At 36.2% G+C, this 19,661-nt stretch overlaps 1 protein-coding gene across 2 annotated transcripts in view; it reads left to right on the top strand.

Annotated features, from left to right (window-relative positions):
* Positions 1 to 19,661, top strand: part of slco1c1 (solute carrier organic anion transporter family, member 1C1) — a 47,303-nt gene that overhangs the window by 7,977 nt on the left and 19,665 nt on the right. Inside the window, exons 1-4 of one of the 2 annotated variants that reach the window (XM_048154835.1) lie at positions 4,861 to 5,278; positions 8,264 to 8,406; positions 15,922 to 16,063; positions 19,010 to 19,142. In XM_048154835.1, coding sequence (XP_048010792.1) covers positions 8,278 to 8,406; positions 15,922 to 16,063; positions 19,010 to 19,142 — 404 coding nt within the window. In that variant the 5' untranslated portion in view covers positions 4,861 to 5,278; positions 8,264 to 8,277. Of the gene's footprint in view, positions 1 to 4,860; positions 5,279 to 8,263; positions 8,407 to 15,921; positions 16,064 to 19,009; positions 19,143 to 19,661 lie in introns of those variants that run through there. The other variant, XM_048154836.1, reaches the window with a different exon arrangement.

Raw genomic sequence — 19,661 nt, 5'->3', positions numbered from 1 at the left:
TTCTTTTTGCCATGAAATAAACCAATTTAAAAATAATTGTGACTTTTTTTTTCTTGCAATTGCAAGAAATGTTTATATCATGCAATTCTGATTTTATAGCTCGCAATTCTGACTTTTTTTCTCAATTGTGTGAGTATATCTCGCAATTCAGATTTTTTTTCTCACATTAGTGAGTTTATATCTTGCAATTCTGACTTTTTTTCTCAATTGTGTGAGTATATCTCGCAATTCTGATTTTTTTTCTCACATTAGTGAGTTTATATCTTGCAATTCTGACTTTTTTTCGCATTAGTGAGTTTATATCTTGCAATTCTGACTTTTTTTCGCATTAGTGAGTTTATATCTTGCAATTCTGACTTTTCTTCGCATTAGTGAGTTTATATCTCGCAATTCTGACTTTTTTTCGCATTAGTGAGTTTATATCTTGCAATTCTGACTTTTCTTCGCATTAGTGAGTTTATATCTTGCAATTCTGACTTTTCTTCGCATTAGTGAGTTTATATCTCGCAATTCTGACTTTTTTTCGCATTAGTGAGTTTATATCTCACAATTCTGAATTTTCTTACAATTGCGAGTTTATCGTGCAATTCAGATTTTTTTTTCTCACATTAGTGAGTTTATATCTCGCAATTGACTTTTTTTCGCATTAGTGAGTTTATTTCTCGCAATTCTGACTTTTCTTACAATTGCGAGTTTATATCGTGCAATTCTGATTTTTTTTTCTCACATTAGTGAGTTTATATCTCGCAATTGACTTTTTTTCGCATTAGTGAGTTTATTTCTCGCAATTCTGACTTTTCTTACAATTGCGAGTTTATATCGTGCAATTCAGATTTTTTTTTCTCACATTAGTGAGTTTATATCTCACAATTCTGACTTTTCTTGCAATTGCGAGTTTATATCGTGCAATTCTGATTTTTTTTCTCACATTAGTGAGTTTATATCTCGCAATTCTGACTTTTTTTCGCATTAGTGAGTTTATATCTCACAATTCTGACTTTTCTTGCAATTGCGAGTTTATATCGTGCAATTCTGATTTTTTTTCTCACATTAGTGAGTTTATATCTCACAATTCTGACTTTTCTTGCAATTGCGAGTTTATATCGTGCAATTCTGATTTTTTTTCTCACATTAGTGAGTTTATATCTCGCAATTCTGACTTTTTTTCGCATTAGTGAGTTTATATCTCACAATTCTGACTTTTCTTGCAATTGCGAGTTTATATCGTGCAATTCTGATTTTTTTTCTCACATTAGTGAGTTTATATCTCGCAATTCTGACTTTTTTTCGCATTAGTGAGTTTATATCTCACAATTCTGACTTTTCTTGCAATTGCGAGTTTATATCGTGCAATTCTGATTTTTTTTTCTCACATTAGTGAGTTTATATCTCACAATTCTGACTTTTCTTGCAATTGCGAGTTTATATCGTGCAATTCTGATTTTTTTTCTCACATTAGTGAGTTTATATCTCGCAATTCTGACTTTTTTTCGCATTAGTGAGTTTATATCTCACAATTCTGACTTTTCTTGCAATTGCGAGTTTATATCGTGCAATTCAGATTTTTTTTTCTCACATTAGTGAGTTTATATCTCACAATTCTGACTTTTCTTGCAATTGCGAGTTTATATCGTGCAATTCTGATTTTTTTTCTCACATTAGTGAGTTTATATCTCGCAATTCTGACTTTTTTTCGTATTAGTGAGTTTATATCTCACAATTCTGACTTTTCTTGCAATTGCGAGTTTATATCGTGCAATTCTGATTTTTTTTTCTCACATTAGTGAGTTTATATCTCGCAATTGACTTTTTTTCGCATTAGTGAGTTTATTTCTCGCAATTCTGACTTTTCTTACAATTGCGAGTTTATATAGTGCAATTCAGATTTTTTTTTTCTCACATTAGTGAGTTTATATGTCGCAATTCTGACTTTTTTCGTATTAGTGAGTTTATATCTCACAATTCTGACTTTTCTTGCAATTGCGAGTTTATATCGTGCAATTCTGATTTTTTTTCTCACATTAGTGAGTTTATATCTCGCAATTCTGACTTTTTTTCGCATTAGTGAGTTTATATCTCACAATTCTGACTTTTCTTGCAATTGCGAGTTTATATCGTGCAATTCAGATTTTTTTTTCTCACATTAGTGAGTTTATATCTCACAATTCTGACTTTTCTTGCAATTGCGAGTTTATATCGTGCAATTCTGATTTTTTTTCTCACATTAGTGAGTTTATATCTCGCAATTCTGACTTTTTTTCGCATTAGTGAGTTTATATCTCACAATTCTGACTTTTCTTGCAATTGCGAGTTTATATCGTGCAATTCAGATTTTTTTTTTCACATTAGTGAGTTTATATCTCGCAATTCTGACTTTTTTCGTATTAGTGAGTTTATATCTCACAATTCTGACTTTTTTTCGCATTAGTGAGTTTATATCTCGCAATTCTGACTTTTTTCGTATTAGTGAGTTTATATCTCGCAATTCTGACTTTTTTCACATTAGTGAGTTTATATCTCGCAATTCTGACTTTTTTTCGCATTAGTGAGTTTATATCTCACAATTCTGACTTTTCTTGCAATTGCGAGTTTATATCGTGCAATTCAGATTTTTTTTTCACATTAGTGAGTTTATATCTCGCAATTCTGACTTTTTTCGCATTAGTGAGTTTATATCTCGCAATTCTGACTTTTTTTCGCATTAGTGAGTTTATATCTCACAATTCTGACTTTTCTTGCAATTGCGAGTTTATATCGTGCAATTCTGACTTTTTTTTCTCACATTAGTGAGTTTATATCTCGCAATTCTGACTTTTCTTACAATTGTGAGTTTATATCGTGCAATTCAGATTTTTTTTTCTCACATTAGTGAGTTTATATCTCGCAATTCTGACTTATTTCGCATTAGTGAGTTTATATCTCACAATTCTGACTTTTCTTACAATTGCGAGTTTATCGTGCAATTCAGATTTTTTTTCTCACATTAGTGAGTTTATATCTCGCAATTCTGACTTTTTTCGCATTAGTGAGTTTATATCTCACAATTCTGACTTTTCTTGCAATTGCGAGTTTATATCGTGCAATTCTGACTTTTTTATTAGTATAAAAAAAAATTTATATATATATATATATATATATATATATTTTTTTTTTTTTTTTTTTTTTTTTTTTTTTTTTTTTTTAAACATTATTATTTTAATAATTATTTTTGAGCACTGTTTGCTTGATGTTCTACATTTATAATGTTTTGTATTTTTCTCCTGTGTGCTGGTCATCATTTATATTATATATATATTTTCATATATTTTTACAGCATAATCCTCAGATTAGATCAACTGCATATGTTTTTAAAGTCTGCTGATGTATATGAAACACTGCATTTTTTTTGCCTTTATTAAGTTATAGAGGCTGAATGCACGTATATTTATAATTTATAGAAATCCCCATTTCTGACCGTTTAAACATGCAATGCATTTCATAATCATTATCAATTATGAATATGAAGTGCATTTGCATTGAAGCGCAGTGCGTTTAATACCATAATGGTTTGTGTGATTGCATTCGCCTTCATCTCAGATTTTAAATCAGAAATACAGAGACCAGTCCATTAATGGCTTTATCCTTCTGGTGCCTTTCGAGTCTACATGGACAAGCCACATATCAGCAAGAGTAGGATGTGTATAATCCACAGTCAGAAGGTTACAACAACTGTCATATTATGGCTTGGTCATCTCCATGGAAACAAGGGAATGTGCATTGTCTCTCCTCTATCCACCTTTTCCTGGAAACATGTTATATGAGGACTCCATATTGGCTCTAAGACTGAATAAATAATAATAAGATTACCATTACTAAGAAGTATAGCTGTAAATATTATGTGACTAAAACAAAATCTTCCGTCTGGGGATAAATATGATCTGTATGTGTATGTACCTCGGGAAAGGCCGCCCATTCCTTTCAGAAGTGTTTATCTGTGGAAGTCAGGGCCGGGTATAATTGATCTGGATATAGGAGGACGGACACGGGAACAGATAAATGCGGGTCGAGCGGTTTTGAGCATTGACTGACTTTGCACAGATAGTTTGACATTTTGCTTTGGCATTGACAGAATCTGTCTGTCTCTCACATTGACGTCACTTTTGGTTTGCAGGCTCGCTTTTCCTGAAAGGCACATGGAAACTCAAGCAAGGCAAGTAACTTGTCTCCAACACAAGTGATTGTGCTCATTTTAAGTGCATGCTATTTAAACCTTTAGAGACTGGCATTAGTGACAAGACCACACACACATATATATAGGAAAGTGTATTTTTGCAACCTGTAAGATTTAGTGATAACACTTTACATTGTCACACAGATGAGATTTTAAGGTATTATTGTAGAAAAAATACACATTTGCACATTAAGCCTCATGTTTTACTACCAAAAAGTCTTTCTCTGTATGTTCAGGGTCTCAAAGACCCTTTGTTTTGTGATAAAATATGTTTTTAATGTTCCTCTAACAATAGGTTTTCATTTTTAAAGACATTATTGAAGATTTAACCTGTCTGTTGTAAAAGTAGACATGCAATACAGCAGAAATCTATAGCAAAATCTGTAAGGATCAACCCTGGTGTTTTTGAGCTGTTAAAAGAGAGCCACAACCAAAGGGTTAAGCATTTTCAACATGACTTTAATGTAAATCATGATTAAACGTCAAATACTTTCATTCATAAACATTATTAAATGATCTAAAAAGGCTAAACAGATCATTAGATGTGATTCATTAAAGATTGATGCGTGTTTTTTATTAAATCACAATGATCTAATTGGAATCATGTAATGCAAGTTATAATAAAGTGTAACCGTTTTATTAAAACAGAGCGCGTTTTACGCATATGATGTGATCACCCAGAGACCCTCCGCGCGCTCATCACGTGCTTCAGCTCAATCCATCCAGCCGCTTCAAGCAGAAGAAACTATCTCACCTCTCAGGAAAAGGCTTGTGAAAAACCTCTAAGATTGACGTCAAAAAGATTAAACTATTCGGACACATCGAGCCGAACGCGAAAGAAACGGATGTGAGTGGAAGTGTTGGGAAACACCTCCAGGACCAAGTGCCTTTCCTCGTCTCCGGCAGCCCGTGGGAAGTTTCTTTCCATGTGAAAACCATCTGACACATATGATCTGCTCCGTACACACTCATTCTGGACCAGTGGGGACACTTACATATCCAGAGATTGTATAACGGCCAGGAGAAGACGAGACCGGCACGCGGATCGTATATGAACTGTGGGGTTTGGTGAGTGAATTGAGCAACTGCGCTTCTGTATACCAACACACACGCAGACAGGGAGGCATAAGACATTTTGACCTAATTCATCTCTTGCTTACAAATTATGGATATGCGTTGCGCACAAGACATGACATGGTTTAAAATGAGTCTGGCGGTGCGCAGAGCCGCGTGCGCGTGTGTTAGAAGAGGAGAAAGCCAACATCTGCTCGTTAAAAGTAGGTCTGCGTGTGTTTGTGTTGCTTGCTGGATTAGTTGGACGATCGAGACTTCATAATTGCCGCACCACTGACATATTAATTACATTAACAACCATTATTTTAGCATCCTTTAATTATGCATGCGCGACTGGTTTCAAAAGACTGCGTTTTATTGCTAACATTCAGCTTTATTAGGCTGTGCAATGGATTTTATACGTTCAACAGTCTCAGACTGTCTGTGAGATGTTTTTTTCTCTCGCTGTGGTCACTCGTGGGTTCGGCGTGGATTCATATCAGCTGCTGCTGGTTAATTAGCCGCACTTGCGCACTGGTTGTCATGACCACTCATCCACATCCATTCACTAGACTGTTTACCTTCATGCGTCTGATGTGTATGTGAGCTCGTGGTTTCAGGATAAATGCAATGCATTAATTGTAGAGAAAGTTGCGCACTGGTTAAAGATCTGAGCTGATAACTGAACGACTGAAATCCAATATTGTTTTTATGATTAAATGTACTGCAATGTACTACAAAATCATTATGCTGAGATATATATATATATATTATTGTTTAAAAATATAATTTTTGTGTTAAATTTATGCAAAGTAGTTTTGTGTATTAGTGGTCACACATTGGACTGTGTCTAAGCCTTAAATAGTAAATAGGCCTATATATATGAATGAACTATTCTGTCATAATGATGTTGGGTGCTATTTTGTTTTTTATATATATATATATATATATATATATATATATATATATATATATATATATATATATATATATATATATATATATATATATATATATATATATATATATATATATATATATATATATATATATATATATATATACACACACACATTGTGTATTGTGTAAACAAACATTTATTTGAAAAAAAATTAGCTGATAACTGAATGGCAATATTGTTTTTATGATTAAATGTAGATTTGTTGTTTTATTTCTGCTTTTTTGGCATAATAATAACTAAATTATATATAACATTATTATATTAAATTGTTAAACTTTACAAAATCATTAATCATACTACAAAATCATTATACTAAAATATATTTTTATCAATATTTAATTGTTTAAAACTAACTTGATCTAATCTAAGCCTTAAATGCTATATATATATATATATATATATATATATATATATATATATATATATATATATAAAATTAGTGCCGTCAGATCTATTAATTGTGATTAAACTTTTCTGTTAGAAACAGAAGTTTGTTTACATATTATATGTGTGTATATATTATATATATGTCTGTGTATAATACTGTGTATATACACAAATATTTTATATATATATATATATATATATATATATATATATATATATATATATATATATATATATATATATATATATATATATATATATATATATATATATATATATATATATATATATATAATATAGAGAGAGAGCACATACACAGACATATATAATATGATACTATATACACACACATATATTGTGTAAACATTTATTTGATCGAAAATACAGTAAAAACAGAAATATTGTGAAATATTATTACCATATATATGAACCCCTGAACCATTGTGTCCTTGGTTCATGTGTCCCTCAGGTTACTCCAGAGGGAGTGTCCCTTTATGATAAGTGTAGTGACTCAGAAAAGCAGAAGAAGCATCTAAATGACCAAACTAAATAAGTCAGCCTGTGAAGAAAGCTGCAGTATATAAGTAAATCTGCCTCCTTTATATGTCCAATGATTTATAAATTCAAAGCCGCCTCTGTAATTTATAGTTGAGTTGATGTTTCATTTACTGCACTGGCTGCATGCGCTCAAGGACTCATCAAGTTCAATCAGAATATACAATCAGAGCATGAATAGCTAAATTATACCAGAATATAAGTTTCAAGAGACTTTGGAAAGTCGTATAGATGTTGCTTACATATACAAGAACATCATATAAAGTATAAATGACTTTACTGTGCAAAAGTTGGCTTCTTTTTTTTTTCTTTTTTTTTAATCAAGAATCAATAACACAAGTTCCCACTTTATTTGAGAGTTATGTCATAACTTTGTCAAAAGAACCTCAGTGTTTGTGATTCGGCCACACAGTCACTTACTTGCTTTAGGAACAATAAATCTTTCAGATTCTCTGACAGTTATATGAGTGATATATTAATCTCCCTGTCAGTATTTAAGAGTTAGTGCTGTTAGGCTACAGATTTTTTATAAATTTTTCATGCTATAGCTTGTAAAATAAGAAGGAAGAACAAAGTGCTGGTGAGATGACAGGTCTGTCGACTGGCAGAAAGCCGTGAGTTTAAATCCTACAGAGCATGCATTGGACAGACTCATTCATTTGGGTATTGCTTTTTAATCTCAAAGTGGTCACTGAGATTAAAAATTCCCAAAGCCATATATAAGGTACACGAGCCTGCGGTGTTAGCATGCGTTTGATGACGTGATAGCAAAGTTTGCGCACGGGTTTCATCGTATGAGTCATCCGTTATTCTGAATGCAACAATATTGGAATCATTTTCCCCCAGATTCCCACAATTCAAACATGCATTTGAAACCTGTTCCAGAACGTTATAGGAGATAGTCGCACGTTTCTCCTGGGAGCTGATCTTTCTGCTGCTATTCTTAGAGTTGTCACTTCAATCGGTCTATAAGAAGCAAAAGAGAATTGCATTGCAAGAACTTTTGTTTTATGCACCCTAAACCTGTAAAGAGAACAGCATATTCTCCTTATGTCGGGAGAAATGGATCACACACGTGCAAACCGTCTCTCTTGCAGGGCTGCATGCATAAATGCCAAGAAACTGCATTAGACAGACGTCAGCCAAGGAAAACGAGATCTTTTTGTGGAGGATGGACCCGCCGAACAAGGAGAGACGGTCACCGGAGAATGGCCCAAGGCCCTGTTGCTCAAGCCTCAAGGTAAATCTCTTTACTTTAACACCTATATGAGCTTTCTTTATTGGTGGGCTCAATTGTCACAATAAAAAGCGGCGTGTTGATGCCTGAAGGAGAAGCGCCGGTATGTTTGCAGGTCCGTCGCTTTACGCGTAACAGGCTTTGAGGGCCTGAAGCGCTGTGACGTCTTTGGGTCCAAACAAGATTTAGCTTCAGTTTGTGGTGGAATCTTCTTCTGAAGAGCTGAGGTCTGAGAACAGAGAGGGTTTTGAGCCAGCGCTCCTGATGAGATGATTGTGGCTAACGATGTAAATAACAAGATAGTCATGCTCAGCAGTTTCCTTTGTCGTGAACACATGAGTGCGGCCACAGAAGGTCCATTCAGCGATATAAACTCTCTGTGTTAGACACACAGTCATGTGCACCGTTAGATGTATTGTAAGGTTATAATGCAAAGATTTACTCAAGCTAAATTTGAAAACATACAGTGATAATCACTCGCACACTAGTTTTTTTTTTTTCAGTTGTGGCAAACAAATGAGTTGCTTGTTTCATTTCATTCATTATGCATGAATTCAAAATCGGCCTTATTTACTTTAATAATACACATTTTTTTTGTCTTATTGTGAAGAATTCATGTTATGCACATTACTCCAAAAAAAAAAAAAAAAGACAGTGTTTGTTTTAAACTTTGATTTAGATATAATAATTTTGCTCCACTTCTGAAACCACTTCTTTCTCAGACATAAGATATGCTGCAAACATTGAAGCACCCCATGTAATGGTTTAAAAACATTTTATGTAGATGAGCCTTTAATTTAAAGTGCCCCAGTTATGCTTTTTTTGGATATTACCTTTCATGTAGTGTGTAACATAGCCTTCTGTGAATGTAAAAGGTAAGCAAAGTTTCAAAGATCAAAGTGCAGATGAATTGATTTGTTCTCTCTCAAAAGAAAGAACTGATTCTGAAACGTGTCATCAGTAATCAAAACAGACTGACCAATCAGAGCAGAGGAAGTTCTCGGAAAGACAGGGTTTAGAGAGACTGAATCCTTTATCAAACCGTTTCAGACACTGTGAGAAAAGAGCTGATGCTGCAATGGATATTATGAGGAAATTTTGACTTTGACCAATGCACACCTATTGTAGGAGACTCCAGAACAAAACTAGCAACCTTTAAAATAGCATAATGGGGCACTTTGTTTGATAGCAGGTGGAAGGACATTCTCATCCGCCCATTGTATACAGTTGTAGTGGCATATCTGCTTTGCTTTGAGTGGAATGAGAGTTGAAATCCTTCCCATTATGATGACATGTTTGTTGTACTGATAATTATGTGAACAAACACCATTGAGCACTCAAATGTAGCTTTGGCATCAAACTATAGTGAAGAGATACAATAAGAGAGAGTCATACATGGCAGGAATCCAACACACACACATTCTGACTATCACAACCCTTAGGCCATTAAGGGGTTAAATGCCTTTTAAAGAGCATAACCGCAATAGCAGAAGATGTTATCAGCTGACTTGTTTTGTGTATCGAACCGCCGACCCTTAGGGTTTGAAAGTGTGAATGACTAGCGAGTGTTTCTGTGTCCAGAAAGAGCTAGCCATATGACAGCTTTCTAAAGGCTCAGCACTTAATTAGTGACATAAAATGTTTTTCTACACATTAAGATTTGGCACACGCAGATGAGATCCGAATTTAGGGCTTGTTTTTGCTTGGGATTAAATTTGCATGAGACAACAGTGTAAAAGCTGCTTAGATTCAGATTATTTTGCACAGGAACGAACACAATGAAAGGGCCGTTTCTAAGAAAAGAGATCACGCAGAGGTGCGGTAAGTTACATCTTAGATGTGTCTTGATCATAATCCTCCAATAAACCTTAATAAAACCTACGGAGGCCTATTCTGATTTCCAAATTCTTTGCTTTAGCCTGAGGTCTGATCTTAGAAATGGTCTGCATGCTTCAGGAACACAGAGTAATCTCATGAATGAAGGTATTGTAATTGCACCCATAGAGACCCTTATGGCAAAGCCGATTAGAGTTTCCAATGGTGTTCCAGCTCTACAAGTTTTTCTCCAAATAACAAAAAAATTTAGTCACATCCAGTAAAAAACGAAGGACATTATGGTCTGTGCACACATTGAAAGAACAAATACATTCTCTTAACTCAGTTTATTGTTCTTTGACATCTATTAGTATGCCTTTCATGGGTTTGAATGGCATATCTAAACACTGAAAGTGGTTTGCACAACCTATAGCGAGAGTTTGGGGCGTGGCTACTCTAGCAGGCGGAGCCAGAGGGTGTTTAGCTGGTGTGGGACCTTGAATGACACATTACATGGGAAAAGAGTAAGACATTCAGCTGCATTTACAGAAGTGCACAAATTCACAGCATTGAGACCTTCAATGATTAAACAGGTGACGAACACATGAAAGCGAATGGGGCATTGCGACGTAACGCACTACAATGGATGCTTCGATACCATATAGCACCATTATGCATGTGTTCAGAAAGACAAATTAACCAGTTTATATTGTTTACTTTGATAATTATAAGACACACGTTGCATCCAAAATCACATACTGTACAGTAGGCATATTCGGAGAGAGTGTTAGCCTTCTTCGTTACGTACTCATGACACATAGCAACACAGCTAAAAGTATTCCTAATATGTTGGACCTATATTGAAAGTAGCTAATTTTACCTGTTGAGACATGCCTTCACAAGCACCCGTAAGAGCTGTGATTGTGATGTTTGAGTTGTGGGAGGTGCGACGCGTGAAAGGGACGTTTACAAGGTTGTTTGAAAATATGCTTTATTTTTGTAATTCCACTATGTGCCACTAGTGGTGCAGAAACTACATACCTTTAAGTTTTGGGGTTTTATTTGGTTTATTTAGTTTTAACTGTTTTGATACTTTAACCCTTAAATGCATGACTGTTTCGCCAATCATTCTTACATATTCGGGTCTTTATCGACCCGGATCTATATCTAACACAGAAGGATCTCTACCTGTCGTGATAATATAAAACTCCTCTGATATTAGAGTAACAATTATAGAAGAATAAAATAAAGCATATTTTGTTACCTTTTGGAGCTCCGTTTGAGCAGATGTTTTATGCCATCATCACTGTCCTCGTCAGAGCTCATTTCCCAGTAAATTCAGCAAATAATAGGCTAGTTTTATGTTTGAGGTCACGAACATGAGCCCATTCGCGATCTCAAACGTATTCTCAAAGCTATATAATTTTCAACATCTTCAAAATCAATATTTCGATCGCTAACAGCTTCACCAGATCCATCCAGTAACGGTTACAGTCATATTTGATTGCGTTCAGTACTTGCTCTGCAGAAAATCGCTGAGCCATTTCATGTTTTTCTTATTTCGTTTTCTGTCTGAATGAGTCGTCACTGCAGCATTGTGTATAAGCCAACTTGTGGAATAAAGGTGAATTGCACTTACTCCGTCATCTAAGATTCAATTATTGTTGTGCAGAAAAAATATACGTACACTCATACACACCTCGGGTCCTTAGCGACCCTATACAATTTTTACAAAAAATGAATACAAAAATAGGCATTCTTTTATAATTTTATGATTTTTTTTTTCTTGTTATATTCTTTATAATTAATTGTTTGAGGAATACCAAGCAAGTTGATGTCTAACTTTAAAAAATGAATGAGGAGGAGGGTAGTGAATGACGTCCTGGGTCACTAAAGACCCGAGGTATGCATTTAAGGGTTAAAGGAGTCATGAAATGAGAAAGCAACACTTCCTTGAGCTTTTGATACATAAGAGGTCATCATACTATAAGAATATCCTGTAAGCTTCAGAACTGAAAACTCCTTGTTAGTCCAAACGCTTTTGACACCAGGCCCATCGAACGACTCGTCCTGGAATGTGCCTATCTATAAGTGAAACTCCGCCTCCCCAGAAGAAATCAATGCCTACTTCATCATTGCAACATTAGCCCCGCCCACTGGTGTGTTAGTAAGATGAGGAGGAGAGAAGAGCAATACAGGACTAAAATAACATTACCTTTCAAAGGATCCCAATGCTAGGAATATGGTTATTTATTTTCAACAATGTGAATGTCTCAGTTGAGCTTTATTTAGTTGTATTCGGTACATTTCACTGTGGATTCTTTGGTAAATCAGTCGCATTTCAATGCAGGCTTTGCAAACAGACTTTTACATTATGGACTCGACAGTAATGCAACAACATGTCAGTAACTGTGTTCATTCTAATGCCTGATCCGATATGATTCATGTACAGTCAGATGTGTCCGTAAATCAAACCAGTGACTAAACAGTCAACTTCACGTTGTTTCTCTTAGTAGGATGAAAATAATCTGTCATTTAAACGGTGATTAAATTATATGTAGAAAGCGATCAAAGAACGCTTCCTTTACAATCACTGAAGCTGTCAATCAAACAGCACGAGTTTATCAGTGACTTTATCAGTTATGATGAAAGCTTTCGTTAGTGTGCAGAAATCAAATTACAATGACAAGATCACTGCTTTCATGCCCTTAACAACATGTCTGTGATTGGCTACAATGATTATCACTGCAACCTTTCATGCCACGATCTAAATATAATGCCATAGATCTGAATGTAATGATATAAACAACAGTTTTCATGATTAGTTAACCTTGAAGGCTCTAATAGTAAAAAAAATGCTAAATTTATTGAGAGGGTAATACTTGGCTATTTCAAATGGAAAGATGTCAGCCAATCACAGCAGTGGGCGTTTACACTGAAGTCTCGCAGCAGACACGCCCCTTAAAACAGAGCGTTCAAATCAGAGGGCTAAAATCAGAGTGCCTTTTATTTCTAAATTATGACAATTTTTTTTTTTTATTTAAAAATCATACTAAAATTATTAGCGCACCCAGGAAACATTATAAAACAATAAAACAATGCAGTTCATGACCCCTTTAGTTTAAATATTTTATTTTGTTAAATGAAAATTATAAATGTTGCCTTGGCAACAGTCTGAAATATATGGCCAAAAGTGATGTACAGAGAGCATATTTGTTTTTAATAACCCTACAAAATCTTTTTTAAAAAAAAAAGTTTAATAATATTTTTAAAAATGAATGTATAGTAATCACAGATGACTGAAAATTTCACCGGTCAAAAAGTGAGGAAACCATAAAGTCGAATTTTCTACTATAATATGTTACTGTCAATGTCCAAAGGCATTCAGTTCACTGCTGTGAAAGAGCTATGGAGCGTAAACTACAGACACTGCGTCAGTGCATGACGGGCGCTCGGGCGCGTGCTTGGGAAATCCAAAAGCGCGTGAAGGGACCCATGTGCTCTTGAGTGAGGAAATCTCTGGACTGTTGTAAAAGCTGAAAATTAGCCCAGAGGCCATCGCCAGCACGTGTTGCTGTTGGCTGGCGGTCAGATTACTGCACCCACGTGTAATGTGATCTAAGTTGCGCTCCGAGGAGATGAGGGACGTGCCACTGCATTGACAGTGCGGCTGTAAATTTATGAGGATTTGAAGTCAGTGAAATATCATGTGTGCATCGTCCATGATTTGAGATTTTTAGTTAAGGTGTGAGCTCTCACATATGCCATCTATGTTCATTTGTTTAGTCATTTATGTTGTGCATGTTGTTTGCAAAAAGCCAATGGACAGGTGATTCACCTTTCAGCTGTGTTTCTATTCTGAGCATCTCGTCATGGGAGAACTCTCGTGGCGTGCCAGAATTACCCCGTCTGCTTTAGGCACACTTTCTCACACTCCCTCTCTTTGTTTTATGCTATTTACTCTAGTTCTCTAGTTCATCACTCAGCAGTAGATACTTCCCAAATCCCAGCATGCTTTACACAATCCCCTGTAGCCCAAAGTAACCATAAATCTTTCAGAAATGTGAGAGCTCGAGTCCCCGACTCGAATGCAGTCCATTATGATTAGCCGTGATGCAGAGTTGCGTGACCCAGAGCAAAGTTGCGATAACTTGGTTAAGAGAACGACGCAGACTGTGAACATCCTCAACTAAGTGATTGATTGATCTTTAGATCTGTTACATTACCGTCAAATGATTCCTTTGGTCTCCTTCCTGGTTCAGTGATATAAATTAAATCAGACATATCAGTTCACTGAAGTTGTGAATGTCTGGGTTTGTTTTTTTGCATCGAGGATCTACAGGTGATGGAAGAGTTTGGGTTTGGGGTTGTTTTTGAAAGAACCTCTTATGCTCATTCAGGCTGCATTTATTTGTTCAAAAACATTGAAAAATGATTACTCTTTTTCTATGTGAATATACTCTGCCGTTCAAAAGTTTGGGATTGGTAAGATTTATAATGTCTGTAATAGAAGTCTCTTCTGCTCACCAAGGCTGCATTTATTTGATTAAAAATACCAGTAATACTGTGAAATATTATTACAATTTAAAGCAACTGTTTTCTATTTGAATATATTGTAAACTGTAATTTATTCCTGTGATCAAAGCTGAATTTTCAGCATCATTACTCCAGTCTTCAATGTCACATGATCCTTCAGAAATCATTCTAAAATGCTGATTTGCTGCTCAAAAAAAATCAATGTTGAAAGCAGTCATGCTGCTTCATATTTTTGTGGAAACCATCAAAAGTTCAAAGCATTTATTTGAAATAGAAATCTTTAGTGACAAAAAAGGTCACTTGATACATTTTTAATGCATCCTTGCTGAATTGAAGTATTAATTTTTTTAAAATGTATATAAATATGATAAATGAAATATATTATTTAATCTTATTATTTATTATTATAGTGATAATCCCAAAAATCTAATGTTTCAACCTTTGCACATGTGCATGCATGGATGCCAGTAATAAAATCAAAACAGTTTAAAAAGCACATATAAGGATTGTTTTATTCTGGTGAGCTTCAAAAAGTGATTCGGCTCTATTTTCTGTCTTTGTACATGGAAAATTCGAGTGCGTGTTGAAAGACGACTGCATAGCTGACGATTTGATCATCAAAGGCTTCTCGTCTCGTCATTCCTGCTTCTCCAGCCTTCTCTTCTCCACCTTTCGGTTGATTATTAATTTGGATGCAGGGAGTGTGCATATGTGCGGGAAACCCCCACAAGAGTGAAGATGCACTGCTGTGCCGAGGCGAAACCTCTGCAAATGCTGATGATTTTGGCCCAGAAACCCCCAGCAACAGTCATGAGCAGGACGATAAAAGCAACGACTCATTTTTTCCTGTTGTTTTGCTCATGGAGGCTTAAGTCGCTGTGGTTGAATGCAGTAGCATCGCTCAAGAGCGTGACATAAGCTCCCCTAATCCGCTTTTTGTCCCACTACCCATAATGCAGTGCAGCTCCAGAAATGCATCCCCCCTTCTCTCCATCTCACCATCTCTACTCCCACCCCAGTTCTCTTTCTCCCTACGATTTTGAATGCATATTAATGAAGAGTTGCTTCCATGTCCAAAAATAGGTTAATGAGGGAGAGTGCGAGTTGTGTGTGTGTGTGTGTGCATGCAGCATCTGACGAAGTCTTTCTGTCTCTGTCTCATTACAGATGTTCCTCGTGGCCTTGTCCTTTGCCTACTTTGCCAAGGCATTATCCGGGAGCTATATGAAAAGCACAATAACTCAGCTGGAAAGACGCTTCGACATCCCCAGTTACTTAATAGGTGTCATTGATGGCAGCTTTGAAATAGGTAAGAACCGGATCTTCATGCGTCAGCCGCGTTTCGATCCCGTCACCTCCCCGAACCAGTTGCTAAGGCTTTCACAGAGTCTGTGCGCCGCGCGCGCGCGCTTCAGTGCGAAATAATACTGAGACGCACCATGTGTGCTGCAATTTACGGCTGTCATCCTCTGCGCAGTGCAGTGGTCCGACAGATCAGACAGTTATGCAACCGCAAACATGTTTTAACAGGTCACAGCTGCAGTGCTGCACATCTCAACTAATGCATTTCAAAGTTTAATTTCTAATCTTTCCATTGCAATAAAATGCAAATAAAAATGTAAACAATGAAACATAAGTATAAATGCATTATTTAATGTATTGATAATCCCATAGAAGGTGCGCATGGATGCCAGTAATAAAATAAAATCTGATTGTTTTATGGCATCAAGGGATGTCATACAGAGTCAGAAGTGTTATTCTGATAAGTGATTCAGCACTTTTTTCCGTCTTCGTACATGGAAAATCAAAATCTTGAGGCTAAACCCCGCTCACGTGGCCCTAGAAACCAGTGTTTCCATAGGAGCGTTGCCATGGCAACGGGGCGAGGAGCACAGCCGACGCGTGTGGCAGCCTCGCAGAGATCATGTGTCAGAGTTAACATCACTCTCTCGGCTGTCTCCCGTCCCCGTTATCAACAAGTGCTCGGAAAACCCACGGAACAAAAGCTGCTGTGTGTTTGCGTGCGTTTTGTTAATGTTTGGGTGAGTTGTTTCTCTTTGGTTGGTCTGACCTCCTCATAAACTGAGCCATGGTCTAAACGTCTGAGAATTCCTGTCCCCATTAAATCCATAAATTGTCCTGAACTCTGAGTACAGAGCTGCGCTCCTCACAAAGACCTTCGTTCATGGAGCCGTGAACCTCAGAAACCAAATAATTTTGCCAATAAATGTTCCTCACAGACAAAGAGGTCAATCATGTAGAAATCAGTGCCATGTTCAGAGAGTTTGTGGAGCGGATGCTTTCATTCATAGGTGAATCAGGTGGTTGACTAATATCGGCTTTTTATTGCCTGATGGACAGTACCAAATGATATGCACATAAATTTGTTTTTATTTTATAAATTTTACTCAATATTGTTTGGAAACAGAAAATACTACGCAGGTTTGTGCGCATATAATATAGCTGTTTGAGAATGTAAAAGATCAAAGTGCAGATAAATGGAGTTATTTGCTGTGTCTCATTTGGCTGCCACGATTTAGTAAAGTAACCATTACGTTTCAAAGTCATAAAGAAATTACAGCAATTTATGCTTCACAAGGAATAACGGTCAATTTCATAGGCTAATCGCTACTTTTCTGAAATGAGACATCCTTGATGACGTTTGCGTTTCCTCCGGAGGACGCAGCCTTTGAAATGAGACATGGAAAGAAAGAATCGATATTGAACAGCCTGAAACGAGTCATCAGTAATTCCGGTCTTACTTCCTGCTCAAAACTACTTAGGTTTGTAACAAATTTGCATAATACCCTATCCACCTTTCTGCATAATACCCTACTGTTGTCCGCGAATAACGTCTGCTTTGACTGGAAGAGTTTTGTTCGCTGTCGACATGACGCTGTTTTCAGCTCTGCTAAAGCAAATCCACTTTGCGTGCACTTTTTGGCTGGAATTGATACGGTAAAACCGATATCGTTACTGTTCGTATTACTGTATGTCAAGTGCTGAAATTCAGATATGCTAATGGCCATTTTGTTTCCGATGTAAGCTGTAGACCAATCACAACAGACTGGGCCATCTGACCAATCAAAGCAGAGGAAGCTGTCAGAAAGGTGCCCTAGAATTAAACATTGAATTTATCTCAGCATAGTTGAATAACAAGAGTTCAGTACATGGAAATGACATGCAGTGAGTCTCAAACACCATTGTTTCCTCCTTCTTATATAAATCTCATTTGTTTAAAAGACCTCCGAAGAACAGGCGAATCTCAACATAACACCGACTGTTACGTAACAGTCGGGATCATTAATATGCACGCCCCCAATATTTGCATATGCCAGCCCATGTTCAAGGCATTACACAAGGGCAGGCAGTATTAACGTCTGGATCTGTGCACAGCTGAATCATCAGACTAGGTAAGCAAGCAAGAACAACAGTGAAAAATGGCAGATGGAGCAATAATAACTGACATGATCCATGATATCATGATATTTTTAGTGATATTTGTAAATTGTCTTTCTAAATGTTTCGTTAGCATTTTGCTAATGTACTGTTAAATGTGGTTAAAGTTACCATAGTTTCTTACTGTATTCATGGAGACAAGACATTTTTAAACACTTGCAGTCTGTTAAATTCATAAACACAACTTCATTCTTTATAAATCTCTCCAACAGTGTGTAATGTTAGCTTTAGCCATGGAGCACTATCAAACTCATTCAGAATCAAATGTAAACATCCAAATAAATACTATACTTACGCGATTAGACATGTTGCATGACGAACACTTTGTAAAGATCCATTTTGAGGGTTATATTAGCTGTGTGAACTTTATGCTGTTTAAGGCAAGCGCGAACAGGAGAATTTAAAGGGGCCGCAGCCTGAATCGGCGCATATTTAATGATGCCCCAAAATAGGCAGTTAAAAAAATGAATTAAAAAAAATCTCTGGGGTATTTTGAGCTGAAACTTCACAGACACATTCAGGGGACACCTTAGACTTATATTACATCTTTTAAAAAGACGTTCTACGGCACCTTTAATCACAGATTAAAGTTAAAAATGTCTTTAAAAGGCCCTGTACAATCACATAAAAACATCAACATGCTTGCATTGAGATTAGTTGCTTGCTTTACTTCTTGCTTTTTTTTCTTTTCTTTTTTGATTTTCTAAGAAACATTCCAATTAATGGAGCCCGTTAAACTCAATTTTCCACATCATAAATGTTTGTCTGAACAGTTCTTCTCGGCTTCTGCTTCTAGGTAACTTGTTAGTGATCGCCTTTGTGAGTTACTTTGGTGCCAAACTTCACCGTCCGAAGATCATCGCCATCGGCTGCCTGTTGATGTCACTAGGGACTTTTCTAATTGCCTTGCCCCATTTTATAATCGGACGGTAAGTTTCCTCTGTAAATGTGAAAATGTGTGTGATGTCACGTCAGTAAGTAAAACAGCCTCGACTCGAGCTGTTCCGCTGCTAACAGAGTGAGCTGTGTTGGAGGGTCACATGGATCTAGTTTGATCTTGTTAAAGTCCCTGACCACAAATGCCATTGAGTCGTATTTAGTGTGTGTATCAGATGTGTTTCCTGGCATTGTAAAGCTGCTGCATAAAGGAAACATTTCAGTTTAGCAATCAGAATTTTGCATGACCTCACTCCACTCAAATTTGACTTCATCCTTGTAAATCGACATGCATTGTCAACCTTGAGAAATTTGTCAGGTTTTCAGTTTTACATGCTGCTCTTCGAAGACATATTTAATGACGAGCCCTCTCTTAAAGTGACTCGAGTGCAATTTCCGTGCTGATTAGAAATGCTGTTTTAGATGATAATGTTTTGTATATAGGTCATGTTTTTCAAAAGTGATATATACATCCTATATTGCAACACATTTTTATGGCGACAGCATATTTA

Source organism: Megalobrama amblycephala, linkage group LG14 (assembly GCF_018812025.1).
Source record: "Megalobrama amblycephala isolate DHTTF-2021 linkage group LG14, ASM1881202v1, whole genome shotgun sequence".
In the NCBI taxonomy this organism is placed as follows: domain Eukaryota; kingdom Metazoa; phylum Chordata; class Actinopteri; order Cypriniformes; family Xenocyprididae; genus Megalobrama; species Megalobrama amblycephala.
Note: the sequence above shows the minus strand (reverse complement) of the source record. Positions and strands in the feature narration are given on the sequence as shown.